Below are 20,879 nucleotides of genomic sequence, written 5' to 3' on the forward strand. Positions count from 1 at the left end.
CATAATCTATATTTTACTCTTTCATAATCTGTATTGTGTAAATGAAAATTTTTATGGAATATTAGTTCAAGATTACCATTTGCTTAATAACCAAATATTTCAAATATAGCTGAAAATATCTTGTGAAACCAATGGGAAACATCACATAGGCAAATTATTTTAGGCGCGGTATGTAATTTGTGATTTCCATCAATACTATGGTTATGCCCTATGTTTTCATCCATGTTGAACTATTGATAACTTCTGTGATTGCGTCATGAAGGTGTATAATTATAAAATGTATTTAAAATTTTATTCAGTTTTTTGTCATTAGATGGCTTCCTAATTATTGTGTAGGATTATTAAAGATTTGGGTTTCTATTTTAACTTTTCGTTTTGACACTTCTAACCTATGAAAGTAAGACTCTTGACACCATTTTTGTAAAACTTTTCTATGATTAACACGATTACAATGAGTAATATGGATTATTTGAACCATGCTAGAAAACTTTTACCCTACAAAAACTTGCCATTTCATAGCTGAATTGTATTTAGATTGATAAGGTTATGTTGATGTTTTGATTTGCTTGATGTTAGATGTTAAAATGCTTTGACATATTGAAATGTAGTATTTTAATGTAAACCGTTGTTATTTCACATTTCTATAAATAAGTTTCACGTTTGTTTTTTCTCATGTGTGATATTGTACATTTTGTATTTTACGAATTTCAGTAGTAATTATAAAGAATATGAAAATAGCTCAAACCTTGGTATTTCAAATATGTTTAGGTCCTTATTGGCAAATTTAGCAGACAAAATTAATTTAGGAAATTTAGAATTGACAGCCTCAGCTATAACAAAGCAATGAAGCATATTACTCCTAATTACATTTTATTCAAGGTATGTGTGGTACCTTCCTTGTTTAAGTGTGGTACATTAATGACAAATTTCATTACAGTTGCTGCCTAAGACAGCCGCAATGGAGGCATCAGTTGATTTCAACCTCCATTGGGAGGAGGTTGTGATAAAGGTAATAAACATCGAGATTGTCAAATTGTTACATAAAACTTGTAGAGCTATGTTATGTTGCCATAAATTTTTTGTGCAAAATAGAAAATGATTTTACTTTCTAGCTTTTGTTTTGAGCACTTTGATATTTACCATCATACTACTTCCAAGTATGTGATTACAAATGAATAAATGTTGTTAACATTTTTAGGCCAGTTTTTATCCATAAATCTAAAATGTCACTATAAAAAGGTGGTCATTCTACTAGTACATATTATCATTTCAAAGTATGTATGTAGTTATTGCAATTTTGCAATAACTTATGAGATATATTCTTTATTTTAATAGTTTTGGTCATACTTTTGAAAGGTAAAAGAACCATGAATGTATACCAGTTGATACAGCTCACTGGAAATGTCTAGTAGTTTTTTTTCATGGGATTATGTATTAATTTTAATGTTGTCTAATGCCAATAACTTTCAGAACTCTCCCAAACATGAAAATGAGACAATGTGCAACCTTGATAGTGTACAAAGCTATTCAACAATGGTGTGTATTTTACATTTGATCACACAATAAGGTTGTATGGGTTGTGGGGTTCTTTAGTAGTAACAAAGCTTTTACTAACTTGAATGATTGATTTGTCATGCTAATTATATCTTTGTAACAACAATAATCAAATTATTATTATTTTTGCTTGCTTATTAGCTTTTTTTAATTACTATCTTATCTTACTAATTTTATAAACGCGAATGTTTAGATGGAAAGTTGGATGAATGTTTGAAGGTATCTCCAGAACAGCTAAACAGATCTCGATGAAATTTGGCATACTATTGGCTTTTTTTAATTCCCGCGCTGACTATGTTGCAGGCGACCACTAGTTAATCTATAATTACAAAACTACAATAATTAGAATAGCAAACTGGATGTTGAAGGAGTGATACATGTATTTCTGCAGTGAAAACTCATAAAAAGCTCTTTAATTACAACAAACCAATGCTGCCAATACAAACCAAACACTGCTAGCTATAATTTGATTCACACCATTTTTGCTTAATCTGTGTGTAAATTTCTCAAACATGAATACCTTATTTTTATTTGCAGACATCTGAAGAGATAATAGCAGATACAGATCAAATGGCTGCAGAAAATCTGATGTTTCTATCGCAGGATGTAGTTGGTTATACAGAACCGGTATTGCCAGATGAATTGAACGTTGAATGTGTCACTGAAGAAGTTATAACTGATGATTGGGTACTAGCTGGAGGACAGGAAAGGTAAAAATGTCTAAATCATCTCTGATGTGACGTGATGTGGTATTCCCCATTGTTGGGATGTTTTGTAAATTTTCCTGTTATAGTTTTTTGTTATGCAGTCCCTTATAATTTTTAATTGGCCACTAAAACAAATGCCTTTTATTGTTATTCTTTATGTGTAAATTTAATTTTATATTATCACAATAAATACAATGTAATAATATTTTGTATTATATTTTCAGAGTGGAAGTACCTATGGAGCAATTAGTACATAATGTGTCTGATGTGAAAGTTGAAAATGATATTGATGTCCCATTACCAACTGATCAGGTAAGCACAATTGTTTAAACTAAATAAACGAGGTTAATTTTTGTAAATTATATTTGATGTAATAAACATAATAGTACTTTCTGTAATTGATAAATTTGTGTCTTTTTTAACACATAACTAGGTAGCTGTATATTAACAAATTAGATTTATGATATGGTAAAAAATAAATACAGTAGAATCAGAACATCATAAATGCATACTGATATTCAAATATTATTATGTGTAAACTTAAATTAATAACAAATTAGTCATATTTAACATTCATATTTAAGGGTAAGACATACTCTTTTATTACCATGTCGTCATCCTTAATATCAATCACGGCCCGAGAGTTAAAGCCAGTGTTTAAACAATGACAAACAGTATATTTAACCGACTTCAAAAAGGAAAGGAAAGGTTTTTTTAAAGTAATACAGTAACAATGATTACAAGTGGATAACAGCGGTTCCTACAACTGTAGCTTGTATATATTGTATAGGACCAGTACACAGCGATGAGGCCGTGGCCGTGCGACTTCTGCTCGAGACGGTTCCGCAAGAAGGCGGCCCTCATGAACCACATGGTGGCGCACCAGAATGACAGGCCGCATGCGTGCAACTTGTGCGGCGTGCGGTACGTGCGCAAGTGTGATCTCATGAACCACCTGAAGGTGCACGCCTTTGTACCCGACAACCATGATACCATGGATTATGGTGAGTTTACATATTTTTTTATTGAACAAAACTCAGTTTGGTTTAGTTATTAAGTCTACTTATTAAAGCCACTTACCGACTTGGTAGTTTCAAACTGTTTTATAGTTTTTGTAACTCGCAATTTTTTTAAACGTATTGGAAACTGAATACTTTTTGTTTGTGATAAAGAAATAAAAGTATGATATTTAACCTATTCATTTTGAAAAGTGGTTTAAGGCCAAATTGCCCATGAAGTCGTTATTTAGTTGTTTTAAATAGATAATATATAAAAGTTTTCTTTTCCAGATGACGTTATTAATAACAGTCCATTATTAAAGCCAAAGAAAAAAAGGGGACGAAGAAAAAAAAATCCGGAACCAGAAGAGGTACCTCAATTTTTGTCTCTTAATACACACTTAGTACACAAAAATATTGCCATTAATAGCGACATTGTCTGATCATAGCCATTGTAAACGTTATAGGATGGTGTGTGGGAGAACATGACGTCAGCGCGCACGCAGCAGTGGCAGCGGCGTGCACGTACACCCGTGCGTCGCTCCCCCTCCCCGCCATCTGAACCGGACCCACCCCCTGAACCCTCGCCGCCTTCCCCGCCCTCACCCCTACCACCCACAGACCCCTCACGACCATTTGTATGTCGTCATTGCGGGGTCGGCTTCGCAAGAGAGAAGGCGTTGCAGTCACATTCTAGAGTGAGTCAATATCTTTTATTCATATTACTAGCTATTGTCCGCGATTTCGTCCGTGTGGAATTAAAAAAAAGTAGCCTATATGTTCTTCCAAATTCTATAAATTTCATCGAGATTCGAAAGCCGTTTTGGCGATACGTAGTAACAAACATAGTATTTATTCGTGAGGTTATATATATGTGTTGTGCAGATCCACGGCGGAGACTCACCAGTGGAGTGCGGCGATTGCGGCGAGCTGTACTGGTCGCGCGAAGCGCTCGCAGCGCACGCCGCACACAAACACCCGCATGCTGCTCCACGCGCACGACGAGACCCCTCTTACGAACTCTCAAACTCAGGTATTCATACCTTAATATATACTAAGATAAGGGCTGCACAAAATAAAACTTCCATTAAATTAGTGACATATTATTATGGCATGTATTGTGGTGACATTTGTGTTCTCTGCCTACTTTTTCTAGTTTAGGGCGTATGTCGTTGTTAACCAATAATATTAATAAAATATTTGTTAGTCAATTCCTACTTTTAGCAATACATTTTTAAATATTAATTATTTTCATGTTTTGAACTGGATTTTACCAGATCGTTCTATTAGTCAAGCCCTTACATTTGACACATGTTGGGGTGGTTGCATAAAAATATGTTATTTTGTAATGGCAGCCATTTCTTCAGGATTAATGTTGTATTTATCAAGGTTATATTTATGTTTAGACGATGACTATGACTACCGCATGTCGCTGGAGTCGAGCAGTGAACGCACGGGGTACGAGGCCCGCGGGCCCGAGCTGCGCTGCCAGGACTGCGGAGTCGCTTTCCAGCGTGTTGACTTGTTGCGTCGTCACGTCGCTGCCGCTCACAAGTATGTATTAAAAAAAAACAATAAGTGCAAAAACTTCGCTGATCTTCCGAAAGTAAATTTTTATTATTAGTTTTTATAGTAAAATAGTCTTCAGTACCTTATCTATAACAATAGTACAAAGAGGAAAGAATTGATTGTTTCTATGCATTGAGCAGGCTCCGAACCGACTGAACCAATTTGAAATTTCTTTCACTCTTTAGAAGCTACACTATCTCCGGGTTAAATAAGCTATATTAATTACTAGATTATTTTTAATTTCACGGACGGAGTCGCGGGCAACAGCTATGATAAATAAAATGTATAAATGTGACAGTTATAAGCGGCATGATAGCACGAGCAGTGCTGGAGGTGGCGGTGGTGGCGGCGCATGGGGGTGGGGCGAGCACGCGTGTGACGTGTGCGGCGAGACATTCGCAGATCCGCTGCAGCTGCTTGCGCATGCTGAGGGCCATGCGGAACGACACCGGCCCAATTCCACCAGGTAACTTGTCCCAACATGAACTAGCACTCAAATATTTATTTAGACATGTTGAGGTAGCCATCTTCACATGATAGATAATTATTGCAGATTTTCTTATGATGGGCTTAAAATTGAATTTTTTATGTGGTCTAGTTGTATAGAATTTACAATTTTAGTCCGTTTTCAGATTAAAAAGAATGGGTCGCGGCAAGACCACCACGGCATCTTCTAATAACTCGAGACAGTTTCCTTGTAGAGAGTGCGGTAAGCTCGATTAGAGATAATTATTACTTTTAATTTGTAATTTAACTTAGTGAAACAGCAATAAGTAATTTGTTGATTTATTTCTCTGTCTTTAGGCAAGGTGTTTGGTTCGCGCAGCTCGCAGCAGATCCATGTGCGTATTCACACGGGCGAGCGACCGTACGCGTGCCGCTTCTGCTGGAAGGCCTTCGCGGATGGCGGCACGTTGCGCAAGCACGAGCGCATACACACCGGTACATACTAATACATGAATACACATCTCTCACCGTAACGTAGTCGACTACAGGCGCCTGTGCATTATAGAATAGCAATTTCACGTCAAGTCAAGTAGGGTTGTCGACAGGCAGGCGCCCGGTTGTAAAAAAATTAAACCAAAACACTGTGCGCCGACAGCATTCGAGTGGGATAAGGTAATGGAATTATCTATCAACTCACTTCCCAATGGCATCTTTATATGCTTTTATATTGCAGGTGAGAAGCCGTACGGATGTGCGGTGTGCCCGCGCGCGTTTAACCAGCGTGTCGTGTTGCGCGAACATGTTCGCTCCCACCACTCCGCGCCCAACAGACGCACCAACGGTACTGATACATCACACAAACTAACACATAAAATATTTTTATTACGTACATTTTTTAAAGCGAGTGAACCAGCGTAGTAGCTTCTTTAGTTTTATAATGATAAAATTTCATGCTATAAAAATTTTATGGTTGACAGGCAGCAACGTGTATACGTGCGTAGTTTGCGACCGCACGCTGCACTCTAGTGTGGAGCTGGTGCAGCACCTCATACAGCACTGCGACGCCAATACCGCCCTCAAACGGCAGCCGCAGGTAAGCATTTACATCACTTGTTGATTTGCAACGTCTAAGTCCATTGGATTGATGATAATTATAATTAAATATTCACAGAACGGCCCTCGGAAGTACAAGCGGCGGCGGAAATTGAAAACTGAACTTGTGTCGCCGAAACGTGAATGGGAGGAGCCTGAGCGTGCGTCCTCCCCCTCCGCCGCATCGGGTGCTTCCCGCTCCCCACCACGTGCCTCTCCGCCGCCCTCACCTCCGCGTCGTCTCGCCTCCCCGCCACGCCGCGCCCCACCACCTCCACGCCGGCGACGTCGCCGCGCACCCCCTGCGCCGCCCCGTCCTCGCATGATACACACCGAGGAGGCCAGGCCCAGGACTAAGCAAGTCAGTATGCGTAATGATTAAAACATGTAGAAACAAATTAAATTTATGGACTGAATAATGTATGTTCTTGCTTGTCACAGGTGCGCGGCCGCAAATCGCCGAGGCAGCCCGCTGACGACTTGCGCGCAATCGCCGTGCCCGCCTCGCCGGCCTCCCCTTCCCCGCCGTCGCCACCCTCGCCGAGCATGGCGCACGCATCCCCCGACTCCCCCGACACGATGTCTCCGCGCTCAACGCATTCTCCCCACTCCCCGGCTGGGCCGTTCAAGTGCGAGATGTGCTCGCTGGAGTTCGAGGACCGCGACGCTCTTCTGTTGCACGTGCCTGTACACATTTGACGCGCGAGCTCGCGACTACGCACACGGAATTGTAGAAATCTCGCCGGCGTGTAACCACATAAAACACACTAGTGGGTAAATATTTTAATATACTAGTGCTCGGATGGCGAACTTTTACGTGTCGAAGTACTTTTATCAAGAAATGTTTGATGCGGTCATAAACGTGTCATCAAATAATTATGATAATAATGGAAACATTCCGCAGCGTAGAGATCACTTGTGTTGGCTCGTCATTGTGCTGCGTGCCATTGATCCGCTATCCCTGTACTAGTGTGTGGTATTAAAAAGGCCTTACTCAGGTAATTACATGATTCACACACGCATTATTGCACGTTTTAATTTTTTGATACCTAACTTGGACGCTTATTTTATTATTGTTATTCAAATAAAATGGAAACTTAATAATTGCTCGAATCTTTCAATGGCAATTTTTGTATTGAGATAGTATTTGAGGTGGTCCTTATATAAGTGTACATATTTGAATATAATGTACAATTAAAGAGTTTTAATTGATGTAAATAATAACTGTATTTTGTAAAAAAAATAGGAATCATTCAAATTATAATTTTGGCTGTGACTGTCTGACCCATAAGTTAAAGCAAACTATGTTTAAAATAACATAATTTTATTCAACTTTATGAGTTTCTAAAGTATTTTGAATAATGTAAACTATTTGTAAAGTTTATTATTATTTTATAAATTGTAAAAACCAAAAACTTTTGTAATCTGAATTTACTTATTGAGAATATTGTAAAATAACAAAATGAAATAAACAGCAAATTGCACGTGACTGTTTCCCGGTTGATTTTAATTAACGTAAAATAAAATGTTAAAATTCCTAAAGAAATTGATAAAATTGGCAAAAATTCGATACGAATATTACTTACAATAATTTGTTTGACTTTATTGTTCTTTTTGGCAGGAACCAATTACGTGAAAATTATCATCTATGTATTTATATTAAAAATAAAATAATTATTACGATTATAATAATTGTTATTGATGTCCTTTGAAAGGTGGTTAATTTTCTGTTGTAATACGCTAATTGACTGATTAATCGATTAGTTTATTGTAAAAATATTAGTATGTAATGTAAACATGTAAATAAACTTTATAAATATAATTTAATAACAAAGATACAATGCATTGTTGTCGCTTGTGTGTTTTGGGAATATTTAAATGGAAATATGGGTTTATGATACTTTTATTGTTACGTGACATATTGTCTCTGTGCTAGTGCCAGTAAGTGTTTACATTATGCCAGTTGTCTACAAGTACTGTTATTGTGCGCTACTGTCTTACTGTACTGGAAAAATGTGAGCGATTACAATGTGTCAATACAAGAATAACTGCAGTCAAAACCCACAATGAAAGCAAAATGTTGCTTGTAAATATAGTGCAGTATAGTTTTTTAATGTTTAAATTTTGTAAAAGGCAAAGATTAACAATTGTAGTATTTCGACGGGAAAAGTGCAAGTTTGTTAGTTATTTTTGATGAAATCATTTGCACGTATGTAAACTGCGAAAACAGTTCTCCGAGACAATCTTGTAGTTTCCACCAACTGTAAACAATGCATCCAGATAAAAAACTCACATATGTGCCATACTTTAACTGAAGGCAAAAGTTAAAAAATGGCTACTACTAAAAAGTTGAATACTACATTCCCCAATACGTGAGTAAAGGTTTTAAATAATGAGATAATACGTTCAGAATCTTTGTTTTGGCAGTATTTTATATATTCAGTATAAATATTATCGACATCTATTACATAAAATTTTATGATTTGTAGTTTACCAGTTATTATTTTCGTAATGTAGCTGTAACCAAATGTAAATTTCTCGATATTTAGTGATAATAAACAGATCTATCGTTTAATTTCTTAGTTTCATTTAATTATCACATATTTTTTACTGCATACTATCATCAGATTCCTCTGTCGAAACATTTTTTCGGCATTATACTTTTTGCTAATCAAGCCTGATTTTTCTTGGCAAATGTTGCGGTTTGATAACACTCGCGTTCAGTGTTACTTTCATTGCCTGTTATTGTGAACAGCAATACCCGCGTACTATGTGAAACAATACGGAAAATTAGAATACCCGGAACGTACGCAGCTGTTCATTTTATCCATTTCAATGCTTGGGATAATTTCTTTTAGTTATTTGTAGGCGGATTCTACTTTTGTATTTTTTTTTATGATATGACAACACTGAGCTATGTAAGATGATTTATTGTCAAATGTCAAAGAGGTTACAAATACAAGTTTGTAATTATTACACTTATTTATCTAAAAACCGTACATTGCTTTACAAATGAGGTTTCAGAGAACAAAATTTAAACAACTTTGCCTTTTCTTATGAAATATTTCTAAGTTACAATCAGCATTCAAATTGATAATAAGTGACTATTAAAGGCAATAATGAGTAAACAGAAACAAGTACATTAATTAAAATAACTGTATTGTGATGAAATTATGGAATTGGATGGTTAATAACAAAAATGACAGATGTTAACTGTGAATTTATTTTTGAACAATTACGGTCCAGTCGAAAAAAACTTTTCGAAGTAGCATTATCAAATGCAAAAAATGGAAAAGTGTTTTACATACTGCAAGAAGAATTAAATGAATTGCCTGAATTATCACAAGATATCAATTCTGTGAACCGACATTATATGAAAATGATAAGTTTTCTCTACACAAAAACTATAGATTCACTGATTGAAAGTATTTCCACTTTACCAGAATGGCAAAGCATTCCAAATACAATAATCTTGGATAATTTAAATGGTTACTGTAATAAAAATAGTTTGCATAAAGCTTGCGGTATTGTCGCATTGCTCATAGACACTGCTAGAAGTTGTTCTAAATCCCTTAATACATCTTGTAATTTATACATATCTGTAGATAGACAAGCTGTGGGTAATGATTACTGTAGTGTTATAAAAGATATGTATGCTTTAAAGTTGTGAATGTAAAAACCTGATTATGATTTACCTAATAAATATGTTATTCTGTACTTACTTTGTTTTATTTTATGCATAAAGTACTTACTATAATTGTAAAAACATAACACAATTATCAAATATCTGCACTGTAGCAATTTAATTGTAACAAAAATTTTATAATTTCCTTATTTATATAAGTACATAAATAACACTTAGACCTCTCACTTTCCAAAATCTGTAAATATTAATGTTTCTTATGTTACTTTTGTAGATAAGTAATTGGTAAAATAAACATCAATACTAAAAAAATAAGTCAATTTGCACTTAAAAATAAATTGTCAATTTAATCCACATTTCCAATTTTAATTCAAAAGCAATATGAATTATGTACAATACATATTTTTTAAAGGAATGAATATTGTGATTTCAATGTAAAAATTACACATACAAATTATACATAGTGCAGAATCAAATGTATCAAGAAAATCACCTTAATTTCAAAACAATATAAAGTAAGAAAAACACGAAAATAGAGAACAAAAATAAATAAAATATGTAATAATTATGATTTCCCTTTCCCATTCTTAATACTCTGCCCATAGTTTTGCCCAAGAACCCTGAACTTCTATCAACATCATCGTCGAGTCCACGTAAAATCTTGTCTTGTATTCTCACTTCATTGCCAATTTCTATAGACATATGTTTTAATGTGCTTATTTTTCCGCTAAGTTCCTCTGCCATTCTTTCATTTTCATGTTCCAAGACATCTTCGGTAGCGACCCTTGGTATAGGCTGATACTGATAACCGTCTCGCGCTCTTCTCATATTGCTTCGCCCCGCCGTATTGAAAGATTGATGAAACTGTTGTGCAAGTGAAAAATTGTCGCGTTAGCTTATACGCCTGATTAATTTAGCTTATTTTCAATTTTATATGACTTAGAAAAACTTACGAAATATAGCCGAAAATACTAAAATGGTAATAGAGACTAAAGGCTGATAAATATTTTTTTTAACTCCAACACTTTAAAAATAAGAGACAAATAATTAATTGACAGACTGACACGACACACGAAATCCGTAAACTTGTCACTGTCAAAATCATCTGATGAGTGGCAAAGAGCATATAAAAGATTCATTCAAGCTTTTCTTTTGTGGGTACATCCTTTTTAATTAATAATGCTTTAGAAACATTTTAATTCAATAAAATATTTTGCAATTCTAAATGTGGTCTTCCAATAAGATATATTTTTAAACTACTACACTTTTTAGGTTATCACACTTTTCTGACCTTTTTCTTTAAAATTTAAAGCCGCGAATAGACATGCCTGTAGCTGGCATACTTGCATGCAAGTGGAGGGAAAGAACGTGGCGGGGCTCGGAAAACTAACTTCAAATGTTTTAGTAAAGTAGCAAATGTATCCTTGTTGCACCAGTGACGGGCACGCGCCAGAACAGGTATGCCAGCTACTCCTCCATTTTATAGGCATTTGTATTCCCGCCTTAATGGTAGGTATGGAGTAGTCACAACTCAAAGTAACAAAGTTTTTTTTGACCTTTCTAACATTAGATAGAAATACATAGGTATTGTTTTTATGGATTCTTATGACACCAATAAATCACCTTCAAGGGAATTCAATGGCAATCAATTCATACTGAGGCTAATAATTACAATAAAGAAATTAAATCTTAGTCTTATCTCTTACTTGTAATACAGTAACCTCAATTAGCAATCCAATTATCATTTCCTTATAAAAACTTTTAAGTCGCAATGATGCATCCAATACTTCGGTGTTACCAGTCAGAATTGTATTTCAAAGTGTTACCAGTTATAGCATTAAATAAAAGATCATACATGAAAGATAAAATGTGCAATTTTAATATTTACAATATTTTACTCATAATATAGACAATGTTAAACTAATTATATCCTATTGTATAATACACATGTCGTAAAGTACAGTCGGCGTCACAAGTAATTTAAATCTAAACTTTATTTCAAATCAAGACCTAACCTTTGTAAACAAATTACGCGAGCATTAGAATATTTTATTTCACCACAAACACATTTAATAATCAGTACATTTTGATATTATACAACTTCATTGACTTGTGAAAAAAGTTGAATTTCACACATATTATATAAATAAGTCTTGATATGAAACATACACAATTATGCAAGTAGAAATCACAACAACTATATAGAAAATAACATTTTAACTACATGTTCAAAGTACCATGATATGTTTGTGTGATGAAATGTCTTTACACCTTTTATCATGTAATTAATTATATAAAAGCAATGCTTACTTGCAACACTGACTGTTTACACCAAGTGTGATTCAAGTCACTATAAAAATGTGAATAAAACTAAATGAATACTATCATATTTACAATTGTATTCTCAATCACCAACACCAATATATTGCTTAAAGTTCCACTAAAAAACCTATTATTTTGGGTTACCACTGATGACACACTCAGACAAAAACATCATCACGCTGAATAAACCAAATGTTTTTTACGAGTGTTTCGGCTATGGAAACCCTATCTTTTAAATACATAAGTGTATAAGTTCATTATCTATTGAAACATGAGCACTTGTCAGAAATACGTAAAGTTTTTTTTTGCTTAACTTGGCTTGCATGTGCAGGATTAAATATCTTTATGGTGTATTCATAGAAATTGATACATGAATTTTAGACCATGTATATTGCTGTCAAGACATTTTTTAGTGCTGTTTCATAAATAAATATAACATTAATTTTACACTCGTAAAAATATGTGTACAGAATTACATTGTAGTCATTTATATTTAAAATTTAATTATTCTTACAAACCAAACAGTCGTACAGATAGTTTAAGTCAAATTGTCGCGTGGTGCTTAGTATGACCAAAGTATAAGCCAGTCACACTTGTATCGCCAAACACAGCGCGCCAAATTAAGTTGAACCATCTATAACATAGTTACAATAACTCCACACTCTGCGTCCACATAAGACATCGTATCCATGTTCACACACAGTTAACACATTGTGCACTGAGGGACACTAGGCCATTAGGAAACATTTCATAATGTCGTCCGTGCCTCATTCAGGCTTGCTGGCCCCTGTTATTGTCTCATACTGTTCCTTGTCCAGCTCCGCCATCGTGAGTGTGCCGTCAGGTAATAACAGTACTACACGCCGAGTGCCACCTAACAATAAAAAAGGGAAATTAATTAAATATGTTACGAAGAAGCTTAAGGCAGACACTGCTAAATAGTAAAATATCTATTAGTAAAGGACTTTTTGGTTATCAACCTAATAAACTGAGACTTGGGTATTTTTAATTTACTAGTAGCTAACGTCAGTCGAAACTGATTACTTACCTGGCGAAGGCAATTCGGCCTGCACGAGCTGCGCGATGACTTGTGTGGAGTCCTCGCCCGACTCGCTCTCCATCTGCACTGCGACCTGCTGCAGCGCGCCGCCCGCCTCGCCTCCTGGCAACAGCTGCGCCAGCTGACTCGAGTCGATCGACAGCACGTCCTGCACACATACGTCACAACTTGTTTAACAATTATTGGACAGAAATTAAAGTACAGTTTCATCGATCTAGATCTTAGTTCTATAAGATCACATACAACCTTAGATAATTGCCAGACAACCAGACTAAGCCTAATAATAGTGCAATTAGATTAGCTTTACCTCGTCTAATTTAACTTTTTTTACAAATTGAGTTTATTAAGAGAAAAAATTTCAATGTATGTGTGTGATATCTGACCTGTCCCTCTTCCCTGGTGACATACATGACACCCTCGCCGTCACCCTCCCCGCGCTCTTCGCCCTCCACGGTTCCTTCCACGCCCTCCACACCTTCTACGCCCTGCGCCGCCACCAACACTGTTTGCCCGTCCTCGTTCTCACCGGCTACCTATAAGATAGCACAAGTATTTTCATTGCTAAATATTTAACCCTTTTCTTGATTTAAATTGCAAGTCACCTTGAATAAGTTTCCCTTGCAGCTATATTGTAGATATGCACTTTCGGTTTTATTTGCTACGAATCAAAATTATTTGTATAATTTGAAAATATTTTAAAGAAAAATTAATTTCTACATTTTATTACCAATCTAAAGTCTAAGAATAAACCAAAATAATTGGAAATTATTGACTTACTTGATATAGCACCCCATCTTCACCTCGAATCATGATTGGTGGGTGTCCAGCATGCAACAGACCCACTTCCTCGCCATCGTCAACACCCACGCCTTCTTCTAGAAGTTGTTTCACTGCACTCGCCTCGATCTTTACTTCTGTCTGTTAATACACAAATACGTTATAGAATCACATGGAGTCTAAATTATTTTAAATTTAATAACAGAAACAATTCTTTACACTGCTATTATAAATTAATTAGTATAACTTACTCCATCTTCATCTGTCAGCACAGGTAATGATGGCTGTGCTCCATCTCCTTGCACCAACATCCCTGTCGTGCCTCCTGGAGACATCTCCACCTGTATGTAACACATAAACAATGGAGGATGTACAATGATTTATTGTCATTAGTTACACATAGTTATTGATAATGAACACAATAGATTAAGCTAGTAAGTGATAATCTTTTAAAAAGTAGAAAATATATGACAAGTAATCTAACCTTCATAAGCATAGTGGCGTTGTGATGCGGTGGTGGAGTTGTAGCGGGCGGCGGCGTGGGTGGCGGAGGCGGTGTCGGCGGCGGCGTAGGCTCGCCCTCAGCGCGCGCCAGCCGCTTGCCCGTCAGCGGACAAAGTGTCAACTCCCGCTCCGGACTCGGCGACGGTAATGGACCAAGATCACTTGGGAATGGATCTTCTACGCCATCCGATGATTCCGAAGACGCGTCCGACTGAAAATTAATGTAGGTAAAATAAGGAAGCAAGGAAACCAAGTATAATCAAAGCAATTAAACCAAACTGCACAGATTTCACTATACAACTGGATGATTGTAGTGAAATTAAGCTCTAAAACTATCAATGTTTTAGTAAAGAAATACATAGTGACCTTGTCAAAGTCGAATGGCATATTCTTGTCCCGAATCCGTACGATGTTCCCAGCAGCCGTGGACACGGAGTACCCGCCCCGGCCGCGACCACGAATCGATCCGCCTCGCCGTAACAAACTGTCACCCTATCACAGCACACAATAATATAATATTAAAATACAGACAAAATATGTGGACATTTGACATAGAAAATTTTTGGACATCCTGTTCTTTGATAAAAGAAAGTCAATTTCTATGACAAATGTCATATAGGTTGATTTTGTTGTAAACATAACACAGAACCTTAACTTAGTTTTATCAAAATTATGTCACCATAAACAACGTTAAATCAATGATTATTACCTGTGCCAACTTTTTGTTAAGGATTGTGACGGGCGATTTGCCCTCAGACTGACCGAACGGCCGCTGTATTGTGCGCTGAATGATCTTCTGTCCTGACGGTGTGATAATAGTCTTTTCTGTGACTTGTTGTCCGCTTGCTGAGTATGTTCGTTTGGGCTAGGAAGAGAAACATAGCAACGTAAATAAATATAACACTACCAATTAAAGGAGAGATTTGAAATGTTTGGTTTTCATTGATATAATCAACACTAAACATACCTGTGTAGAGAGAGGTGTTCGCATCGGTGACGCATTCTTTTTACTTTCTTCAAGCTTTTTCTGTTTCGCTGCCAATATTTGTTTTCGGATCACATCTTGGTCAATGTTCAGGCCGGGACCTAGTTTCCCAGGTGAGTCAATCTTCATTATGCCTGAACTCTTCGACATTATGTAAATACCTACAAAGAAGACATTCCGTTTAAGTAGTGTGTATAAACCTAACTTGTGTAGAAAACCAAGAATAATAGTCACTTTTATGGGGCAGATTATAACAAGAGAATTGAATGCTAAAAAAACACGAATTAAATTCTATTAAAGAAGCACACGTTTCCCTAACGGATAAACACGCTCGACTCTTTTGCTTTGTTCTCCTTTCCGCTTAAACGTTTTGATTTATCTAATTGCACTATGAACATTTCTAAATGTCAAACCACACAGTAAAAACAATAAAAGTGCCGTATTTACCTGTGGTAAGGTTCGGCATATGTTTCGGATCAACTTGTATAACCCCCTTAATATTCGGCATGCCCTTGCCACTGAGCCCGAGTGACTTCACAAGTTCAGGGTCTAATGATGACTTTGGTGATTCCATACCATTCCCATTTAGTACTCTCTTCTCAACTGAAATCGCCGAGAATCATATACAACCTCGTTCTATTTCTAATCTAATTTAATGTTTTGTACAGTCAAGGAGATTAATTCCTATCCATATAAAAAAATAATTTTGAAGAACATTTGACTCTCATAATACAAGTAAACCCAAACTTATAGCGTCATTGAATGTCCTAAATTGGAGTTCTTTTGTGACAGTTTGTCGTAAGATATTTAATCCTAAGTAGGGAGCGAAATTAATTCCTTGACTGTACAGAACTGACTTACATTACAAGCATCTACCAATGGTAATATTTATAAGGATAAATTTTAATTACTTTGCATGTTACTCCTGGGTGATTCTGCGTCGGAATAGTCCTCCTCTTCGCTGGACAGTTCCTTCTTTATCTTCTTAGCGGCGGGTTCATCCTCTGCGCCGCACCACGCTTTCACCTGGTCCAAGGCACGCACTTTACTTGTTCTTTGTAGGCGACTGAAAAAAAATATAGCTAAAGGTACCTCCTATACACTTAGCCTAATCTTTATCACAAAGTAAAGATGTTGTATAGATAAAATGTGGTTTAATAAATATTTGGTTTCTTACCCAGAAGAAGATATCATTGGGCTGTCAGATTTTTTAACAACCTGCTTGACAATTTGTGGCAAAGGTGTGCTGATTTGTTTGACCTAAAGAAAATTAGAAAATTAGTTCAGCCCATAAATGAATATTAAAAAAGTACACATATTTTTAATGAAAGACGTAGCTTACCTGTACAGGATGTTGTTGCTGCTGAGCTCTGAGAGCCTTCAGCTCCTTCTGTCTCGCGAGCTGCTTCTCAAATGCTTCCAGAAGATGTTTACATGTCTCCATATTCTCTACTGGCTCCCATGTGTTTTGCTCACTGTATTTATATTAATAAAAAACGTAATTAGGGAAAAGTAAAATACAGAGTAATGTGCCTCAATAAATCCTTTATATGGAGAAAGAAAACCATTCATCAAATTAAATGATCAAACTCTTTCTAAACATTAACATGATATGCACTTAATTTTTGTGTAGGAAATAGCAATGTGTGTGCAACAAAATTAGTACTTACTGTGGATAACCCTCCCATTTAAGTAGGTATTCATATTGTTTCCTGCGAGGGTTGAATCGTTTGGCGAGGATCTTCTCAACAACGTACTCGCCAGCCTCAGCGGGGTCACCGCCCTCGCGCTCCGTGCGCCGCGCTATCCTCTCCTCAGGAGGCACTCGCTCCTGCGCGTTACGTACCGACTCTTTGTCTGAAAAGTCCTACAAAAAAGAATCAAATATTTTTCTATCAATGAAATGTAATAATGCATAATAGAAATTTATATTTATATATATAAAATATGTAATAAACATATATATTTACGAATAATGCATCATCGAAGAAGAAAAGACAACACTTGGCAGTACCAAAAGTTTCTCTTTAATATTAAATTTTTGTATAAAGTTCCTAGATATATTGAAAATAGTGCAAGTAATCATTTTTTCAATCACTCAACCACATTCATGTCAAGCTCATTTTAAATGGTAATGAAATTTATTTACCTTTGGTCGTGGTGTTTGGAATGTAACTGATTTATTCATGACTCTATGAGCAGGGTTAGATTTAAAGTCATCACTCTCTTCACCAGATGGCATTGCTTCAGAGTCTTCCTGCAAGTTATGATAATGTACATGACAAAAGAACATACTCAATTTGATTATACACTAAATTAATATCATTAGAAAAAAGAATTCATAAAAAAATAATTATTATAAAATTTCAAACACAACAAATATTTTAGTATTTATTAATATCATGCAAAAACCTGTATGTGTTGTAAAAAATTATGAAAATAAGATGGTTTATTAGCAAAAACTAAATGGTCTTACCGCTTTAGGTATTTTTCTTGGTCTACCCCTTTTTTTAACTTCTGTGGAGGGGGTTTGAACTGGTACTAGTTGATCTTCAGTCTTTACTTCCATCTAAAATTATTGACAAATTGTAAAATGTCTTTGACATCCATTAACTTATCACATTCAATGCTACTAAGATTTTATAGCCAATATAAAAAAAGGTCTGATTTTTTTAAAAAAAAAGACAGACCAGACATTATTTTTAGACATTGGAAACGAACAGTTTTATCGTACACACACAGTCATTCCAATTTAAATTTCTAACTGGTTGCATACAAAAACATTGAAGTTTTTGCAATAACTTACAACTTTAGCATGTGCAAACTTAGACAAAGCCTGTACATTGGAGCCGGCTGTAATCCAGGCAGTTCTCTGAGCCTCTGGCATGCGGCACCACTGCTGATATAATTTCCAGCTGTTGTCAGCATTTGATGTAGATCCATCCCGAGCCGAAGAACACTTCCACAGTAGGAAAGCCCATACTTGAGCTTTGCTTTCATTCTAAAAAAATTATAAAATATCAAAAATACTAAAAAGATATAAGTAACATTTCTTAAAGTTTTTAATTTTACTACTGGTTCATTGAGTCAAAAAGAAAAATGTATAATAATTACTTGTAATATTAACACATTTAAAACAAGTTACCTATGGTTTGGAGCTGAAGACCTATTATATAATAAAATGAAATAACCAACAGCCAATATTCATAATGAGGAAAGATAATGCTACTGAAAGTGTGATCAATGCTAAACACTTACACTATCTCTGACTGGAGACTTCCCAACACAGTTATTAGCATCTTTATGCTCTTTGAACTCTTCATAAAAGTGAAATGCAGAGTGACACTGCCCACAAACCAGGACATCTAGAGTGGCCATCTCTTCATGAGCCTCTGTAATAAGTAATGTTGCATCAATTAAGAAATTAAAGCTAAAAATTAGAAACAAAACTTTATAGGTCATTTAGATTTTTGTTATTTAATTTAACCTTTCAACGCAGTCGGGTTTTTTGTTAATTCGTCAGGATTTCCCGCCGCCACTTCTGCAGAAGGCGTTTCGCCTTCTTCTACGGTTGTCATTTTGCTATTCTGATAACCTGTAAAAGTTTAATGAGTCAAATAATGGAATGAAATCAGAATATTATTGTTGATAGATATCACAAATATAACCTTGCTAATCTTGGCCGGCAACTTCCCGCCAACTCATTAAATGTGTACAATTTTCGACATACCAATTTATTTATAAAGACGCTTTAAAACCTATGATTGAATTGCAACATTTTAAACAATTGTAGAAATAAGATCATTCCACCTTCCACATAAACAATCCAATAACTTAAGACAATTCGATCATTTAATTGAAATTTCTATCTGTGACACAAGGCAGCGACGCTTAGCATTATGCTTTACATTATACCAAGCTGTTATAAATTTAGATACAACTTTTCGATGTTTTAATAAACCATTCTGAAGTCATTCCTCCGATTTACTTACATTTAAGACTTACCAAAACAATGTCAAAATTATATTTTTTTTAAACAAATTAAATCACTTCACAAACACAACGAAAAACGGAACACCTAATGCAAGCACCAAATACTTTATGAGGGAAAAAAAGCTTTCGCCGTCAAAATCATTACGCCCTCTAGCGAATGCCGACAATTCTTGTTCTCTTTGCATCGGATGTTCTAAGCAGCCAATAGATGAAGAGGATGGCTCCTTTTCGACCAATGACGAAATTCCAACCAATTAAGCGTGTTGTAACAGACTTGCTGTTAATCGTATGCCGAAATAGTTTACCGACATTCGATTACACCGACATTTTATGCCGACATGTAAAATTTCTTTGTAGAAATGGTTTATTTACCGTTTTATTCAGCAAAAACATATTAAATTCATTACTTTTGTAATGAACAGCTAAAAAGATTTCATATTTATTTCAAAAGTTGTTTTTATTGAAAAAAATAATCATTTATTTGATGGGTTAAATGTAGAAAAATGCTATTTATATAAACTCTTTCTCGAAAATTATAATAATTAGACAATGATAAGCTTGTACTGGCCTCTACTTGTAAACTATTATTCCTGCACAGAATTAAGATTAAATTTATATGAAAAAGATACTCAATATCATTAAATTAATATATATTTATGCCCGTTACATTAAATTTAATATGTTTACGAATTAAAAAAAAATTGTTTATATTGGTTTAAAATTAAAAATTATATATATAGAGTCCTATAATTACTAACGATCGCCGAGACCCAAGTAGGTGCCTTTGGGACTTACACATCAATGTCTCGTAACCTAGATATTACCAACCATCGATACCTATATATTTTTGTCGCATTGGTTAGATTACTGATCACACATTATAATTTATATGAACATAAAAAATATAATATTTTGATTAATATAAAAAGCGGCGTAATGAAACTATCTCGTCCAATATTACATAACAGTTGGCCATTTACATAGTTGTCATAGATTTGGTTCTGGTGGTTATGGTAGAAATTAGAATTAGGCTAAGATTCTATACATCGCAGTCTTTTGATTCATTCGTAAAATTATAAATAAATTGTACGGACATCTCTGTCGTAGTCTATGCGTACTTTTTATTATTACCGCGATTTAACTTGCCTTGTGTTCGAAGTACCTTATAATCATATTTTTGAGTACGATTTTCGATATCTAGTTGGTATAGAAAAAAAATAATAAAACA

At 35.2% G+C, this 20,879-nt stretch overlaps 2 protein-coding genes and 1 long non-coding RNA gene across 8 annotated transcripts; 1 reads left to right on the forward strand and 2 right to left on the reverse strand.

Annotated features, from left to right (window-relative positions):
• The first annotated feature begins 12 nt into the window (after positions 1 to 12).
• LOC106115908 (zinc finger protein 358) lies at positions 13 to 9,568 on the forward strand. 2 transcript variants are annotated; one of them, XM_013309552.1, is made up of 17 exons: positions 13 to 168; positions 938 to 1,009; positions 1,471 to 1,536; positions 2,092 to 2,264; positions 2,486 to 2,573; positions 3,052 to 3,265; positions 3,551 to 3,630; positions 3,727 to 3,957; positions 4,145 to 4,292; positions 4,666 to 4,813; positions 5,127 to 5,294; positions 5,461 to 5,537; positions 5,633 to 5,770; positions 6,009 to 6,116; positions 6,253 to 6,368; positions 6,447 to 6,728; positions 6,809 to 9,568. In XM_013309552.1, exons 2-17 carry the CDS (start codon positions 959 to 961, stop codon positions 7,064 to 7,066), a joined length of 2,346 nt encoding a protein of 781 aa, XP_013165006.1. In that variant the 5' UTR covers positions 13 to 168; positions 938 to 958; the 3' UTR covers positions 7,067 to 9,568. The 2 variants fall into 2 exon arrangements, with proteins under 2 accessions (XP_013165006.1, XP_013165007.1); XM_013309553.1 differs by lacking the exon at positions 1,471 to 1,536.
• A 1,161-nt stretch (positions 9,569 to 10,729) lies between these two features.
• On the reverse strand, positions 10,730 to 11,110 carry LOC106115909 (uncharacterized). The gene is made up of 2 exons (XR_001227779.1): positions 10,964 to 11,110; positions 10,730 to 10,874 (listed from the first exon to the last, which is right to left on the reverse strand). It is a non-coding gene; the product is annotated as an uncharacterized LOC106115909 (long non-coding RNA).
• Positions 11,111 to 11,866: 756 nt separating this feature from the next.
• On the reverse strand, positions 11,867 to 19,769 carry Chro (chromodomain-containing protein chromator). 5 transcript variants are annotated; one of them, XM_013309591.1, is made up of 20 exons: positions 19,664 to 19,769; positions 19,146 to 19,253; positions 18,917 to 19,050; positions 18,501 to 18,659; positions 18,135 to 18,227; positions 17,808 to 17,915; positions 17,329 to 17,525; positions 17,001 to 17,133; positions 16,836 to 16,918; positions 16,570 to 16,724; positions 16,106 to 16,261; positions 15,641 to 15,819; positions 15,383 to 15,538; positions 15,040 to 15,165; positions 14,654 to 14,884; positions 14,421 to 14,510; positions 14,170 to 14,310; positions 13,776 to 13,925; positions 13,381 to 13,540; positions 11,867 to 13,206 (listed from the first exon to the last, which is right to left on the reverse strand). In XM_013309591.1, the coding sequence occupies exons 2-20, from the start codon at positions 19,234 to 19,236 to the stop codon at positions 13,100 to 13,102; spliced, it is 2,649 nt and encodes an 882-aa protein (XP_013165045.1). In that variant the 5' UTR covers positions 19,237 to 19,253; positions 19,664 to 19,769; the 3' UTR covers positions 11,867 to 13,099. The 5 variants fall into 5 exon arrangements, with proteins under 5 accessions (XP_013165045.1, XP_013165042.1, XP_013165043.1 ...); XM_013309588.1 differs by having other exon boundaries at positions 18,465 to 18,659; positions 19,664 to 19,768; XM_013309589.1 differs by having other exon boundaries at positions 18,465 to 18,659; positions 19,651 to 19,766.
• Positions 19,770 to 20,879: the final 1,110 nt, after the last annotated feature.

Source organism: Papilio xuthus, unplaced genomic scaffold (genome assembly GCF_000836235.2).
Source record: "Papilio xuthus unplaced genomic scaffold, Pxut_1.1 DF827777.1, whole genome shotgun sequence".
NCBI classification, from domain to species: domain Eukaryota; kingdom Metazoa; phylum Arthropoda; class Insecta; order Lepidoptera; family Papilionidae; genus Papilio; species Papilio xuthus.